Here is a 4,001-nt window from a genome sequence, read left to right as displayed (position 1 = left end):
GTGTCCAGTAACAAAACTAATTAAATATTTATATTAAGGTTCCTGCTGAAAGCAATTCAAATGCTGAATAAATTTTTTTGTCCATACTGGGAATTGAGCCCAGGGTCTCTACATTGAGCTTCATCCCAAAACCTATTTTGGGTTTAAAAAAAAATTTTTTTTTTTACAGTAGAGCCAAAAAGCAGATTATGATTTAATTATAAAATATCCACACAACACATTAATGAAGGGTCATGATTCATAGGTTTTGACATGATTCAATTACAGCTTAGAGAAGAAATGTTTATAAATTATAAATAAACCTAGTTTATATAGAGTTGTCGATGCAGTAAGTTTCCTTTAGAGGATTCTACATTACATTTTGATACTTAAATTTTCCTTAATATTACTGAGTGTGAATACTATTAAACCTTTCCCTTCTGTTTATGCTGGTGGCTGAGAATGGAAGAAAAGATCCAGGTTTAAAGTGACTTAGACATTCTTCATATGGTTTGGTGTGACCACCCGAAGAGTACAAGGTCTTTTTCTTTAGAGTCCAAAGATAAGTCTCTAATTTGAAATCAGAACCGATCTGCCGATCTGCTAGCCACAGCTCGAATATTGCCATAAACCTTTGATGGAGGATTTCCCAGGATGAGGTGGCAAATAGCAGTCCTTGCCATCTTGATGTTTTGGAAAGAGCCGAGGATGTGGACTTTCACATCAGCCAAAACTATCCGTGTCCGTGTCACGTTCTCTATGGTGAATTTGGTTTTTCCTCCTTTGCCAGCAATTCTTCCTATTGCCCTTGACAGGTGGTCTCCCTTTAGAGGCTTAACATCTGTAATTTCAAAAGACTCTAGAAAGAGGTCATCCAACCTGACGAGGGCAAGTGCATCCTCCACCTGAAATCCAAGAATAAAGGCCTTTACAAAATCAGCTGCTTTTGTCAGAGCACTAACATCCTTGGTTTCTTTACAAGTCCTGATTTCCACATTTCTTGATTTCAAGTTAAAGCGTATCTGGAGTCCCAAATGTTCTACAATAGGAGTAAATATCTTCATCCAGTTCTCTTTTAATGGCGTATATCTGTTAGCTGGAACTGGAATTTTCCGTGTTTCTTCTTTCCCACTCAGGAGTCCATCCCCGGAGAGGGGCGGGAAGACGGGCCTCTGCCTCCTCCGTGTCCATGTGGCCCACGTCTCCACCCTCCTCCGCCTCGGACAAGTGCTCAGACTGTCGTTTCTTCGCCCGCCGGGCACCCTTGCGGGTGACCTGTGTGAACCCCTCCACGGCCGCCTCAGCCTAGGTCTCCATCTCGGCCATTTCCGCACCGGGCAAGCGTTTCTAGTGTGAACACATGTGGCACTGCACTGCGCAGGCCAGGTTTTTAAAATTTTTAAGTTGAGTCTCCCCAAGTCACTAAATTGCCCAGGCTGGGCTCAAACCTGAAGTCCTCCTGCCTCGGACTCTCAGAGTGCCAGGATTACAGGTGTGCACCACCATGCTTGGTTGGCTAAAATGCTTTTTATTTAAAAAAAATTTTTTTTAATTTTTTGAGACAGGATCTCACTATGTAGTTGAGACTGACCTTGAACTCACTCTGTAGCCCAGGCTGGTCTTGAACTCACAGCGATCCTCCTGCCTCAGCCTCCCGAGTGCTGGGATTACAGGAGTGTGCCACCACACCTGGTTTAAAATGCTTTCTAAAGCTCCTTCAAGTCATCATCTAGCTACTAAGAGGTAGAGGATTTTATTGGGTCAAAGGCCAAAGGAGAACAAGAACCCAGAGAGGTGAGTGGAACCCTGAGGCTGCTTTTGTCCCCCGGACGTTTGGAGATTGGGTGAAACTGAGTTTAGCTTTTGATAACTTCAGTTTGGACAGACACCTAGCAGAGGGGCTGCCCAGAGGTGTGGATGGGTAGGAGGCCTTACACCCATCAGCCCCAGGGAGCGTGAGAAGTGAGAAGCAGAGCAGTGGGAGAAGCCTCAGAAACGTGAATTGGCCTCTCGTGGATTCATGGTCCAGATTCATCTTGTCACTAAGTCGAGACAGGGGTGCTTCAAAAAGTGATGCAGTTCACCCACTCTGGCAAAAACGAACAAGAAAAACAAAAGGCACAAATACTTAATTCCAGAAATAAAAAGATTAAATAATTACAGGTACAGTAGCCATTAAAATACGTGTAGGGGCTGGGATGTAGCTCAAGTGGCTCTGTGCCTGCCTGGCAAGTACAAGGTCCTGAGTTCAATCCCTGGTATTTAAAAAAAGAAACAAAACCAAACCATAAAATGCTTGGAGTAGCTGGGCATGGTCGTGCATGCCTGTAATCCCAGCACTCAGAAGGCTGCAGCGACAAGTTTGAGACCAGCCCGTACTACATGGTGAGACCCTATCTCAAAAACCAAAAATAAGGCCAGGGATTTGGCTCAGTGGTTCCGCCACCTGCCTCACAAGTGCAAGGATCCAAGTTCCATCCCCAGTACCAAACAAAAACCAAAACAAAACAAAAAAACCCAAAAATAAACACAAAAAACCCAAAAAGCTGCAAAGCAGGTGAGGTTGGTTGACCGAAGGCCAGGATGGTGTATCTTGTGCGTTGCACATGCCCTGGGGTCTCGGGGGACAGGGTGACTGCTGGCTCTCAGATTCCTGATATTTTGACAGCCATCTTTGCTTTGTCAGGCTCTCCATTCTTTGCCCTTGGCTTCCTGACTTGGCTCCTTGTCTCTCTCTACCTCCTACCTCTTTGCCTCAAGCCTAACCCCAGGGGCAGGGTAAGAAAGGGCAGCTACAGGTCAGTCTAGCTTAGGAACATAGGTGCAAAATTATAAAATAGTAATGGATAGAATTTAACACCATGCATAAAAAGATAGTATCATCAACTGATAAATTGTTTAGTTATAGTAATTGATGTTACATTAACCAGAACAGTGGATGGTTTAACAATAAACATTCAAGCCATATTCTATTTCTTCAAACAATACCATTCTTCTTCTTTTTTTTTTTTTTTTTTGGTACAGGAATTGAACTCAGGGCCTCACAGTTGTGAGGCAGCACTGTGCTGCTGAGCTACACCCCCAGCCTTATAATTCTTAATATTAACATTAAAACAAAAGTCATTATTATGCCAGTAGATGGCTGAGAAGTTGCTTCACGCAGTTCATCGTTCATGTACAAAAAAAATCTAGCTTCACTGTGTGTGGTGTGGCACATGCCTGCGATCCTGGCACTTAGGAGGCTGAGGCAAGAAGATCATTGCTAGTTCCAGGCCAGCCTGGGCTACGTAGTGAGACCTGCTTCAACCAAACCAAACCAAAATGAAACAAAAAGCAAGTTGGAAGAAAACGCTGATTCCATTGTCGATTAAAGTTCTACCCAGAAAAATTTAAGCTCTGGCATTTATGGCCCCATAAAGAGGTGCTAAAACCATAAAGAAAAGCAAGGGAATGATTAAGTCCAAAGCTAGGCTGCAGCCATCAGGCTCTGAGGTGCACACCTACAGTCCCAGCTGCTCAAGAGGCTGAGGCAGGAGGATTGCTTGATCTCATAAGTTTGAGACTAACCTAAGTAACACAGCAAAACTATGGCTCAAAACAAACAAAGCAGAAACCCCACACTCCGTTTTTGGGACAAGGTCTCGCTATGTAGTTCAGGCTGGCCTCAAACTTGCAGCGATCCACCTGCCTCAGACTCTTGAGTGCTAGGGTTGGAGGCGTGCACCACCAGGCCCAGCCCTGCGCCAAACCTCTGAACATTTGTATTAAAGAGAATCATACTGGAAATATAAACCATTCAGAAGTTCACTGCAGGGCTGGGGATTTAGTTCAGTGGTTCCTCTGCCTGCCTCGCAAGCTCAAGGACCTGAGTTCAGTCCCCGTACCAAAAAAAAAAAAAAAAAAAGAAAAGAAATGCACTGTAACTACTACAACACTAGACAGTCTCCCTTTCTTTTCTTTTTTAGTATTGATATTGAACTCAGGGCCTTCACACTGAGCTATATCCCCAGATCTTTTAAAAA

The 4,001-nt window shown here is 43.9% G+C and overlaps 1 protein-coding gene across 1 annotated transcript; it reads right to left on the bottom strand.

The window, feature by feature from the left end:
- Positions 1-427: 427 nt before the first annotated feature.
- LOC104848680 (RNA-binding protein PNO1-like) lies at positions 428-1,305 on the bottom strand. The gene is given in 2 exon segments (XM_033762591.1): positions 428-1,152; positions 1,154-1,305. Coding segments are annotated over 2 exon segments (744 nt in total). The 3' UTR covers positions 428-560.
- Positions 1,306-4,001: the final 2,696 nt, after the last annotated feature.

This window comes from Fukomys damarensis, unplaced genomic scaffold, assembly GCF_012274545.1.
Source record: "Fukomys damarensis isolate Sample0158 unplaced genomic scaffold, DMR_v1.0_HiC HiC_scaffold_2, whole genome shotgun sequence".
Lineage (NCBI taxonomy): Eukaryota > Metazoa > Chordata > Mammalia > Rodentia > Bathyergidae > Fukomys > Fukomys damarensis.
This window is presented reverse-complemented; position numbering and strand designations above follow the sequence as displayed.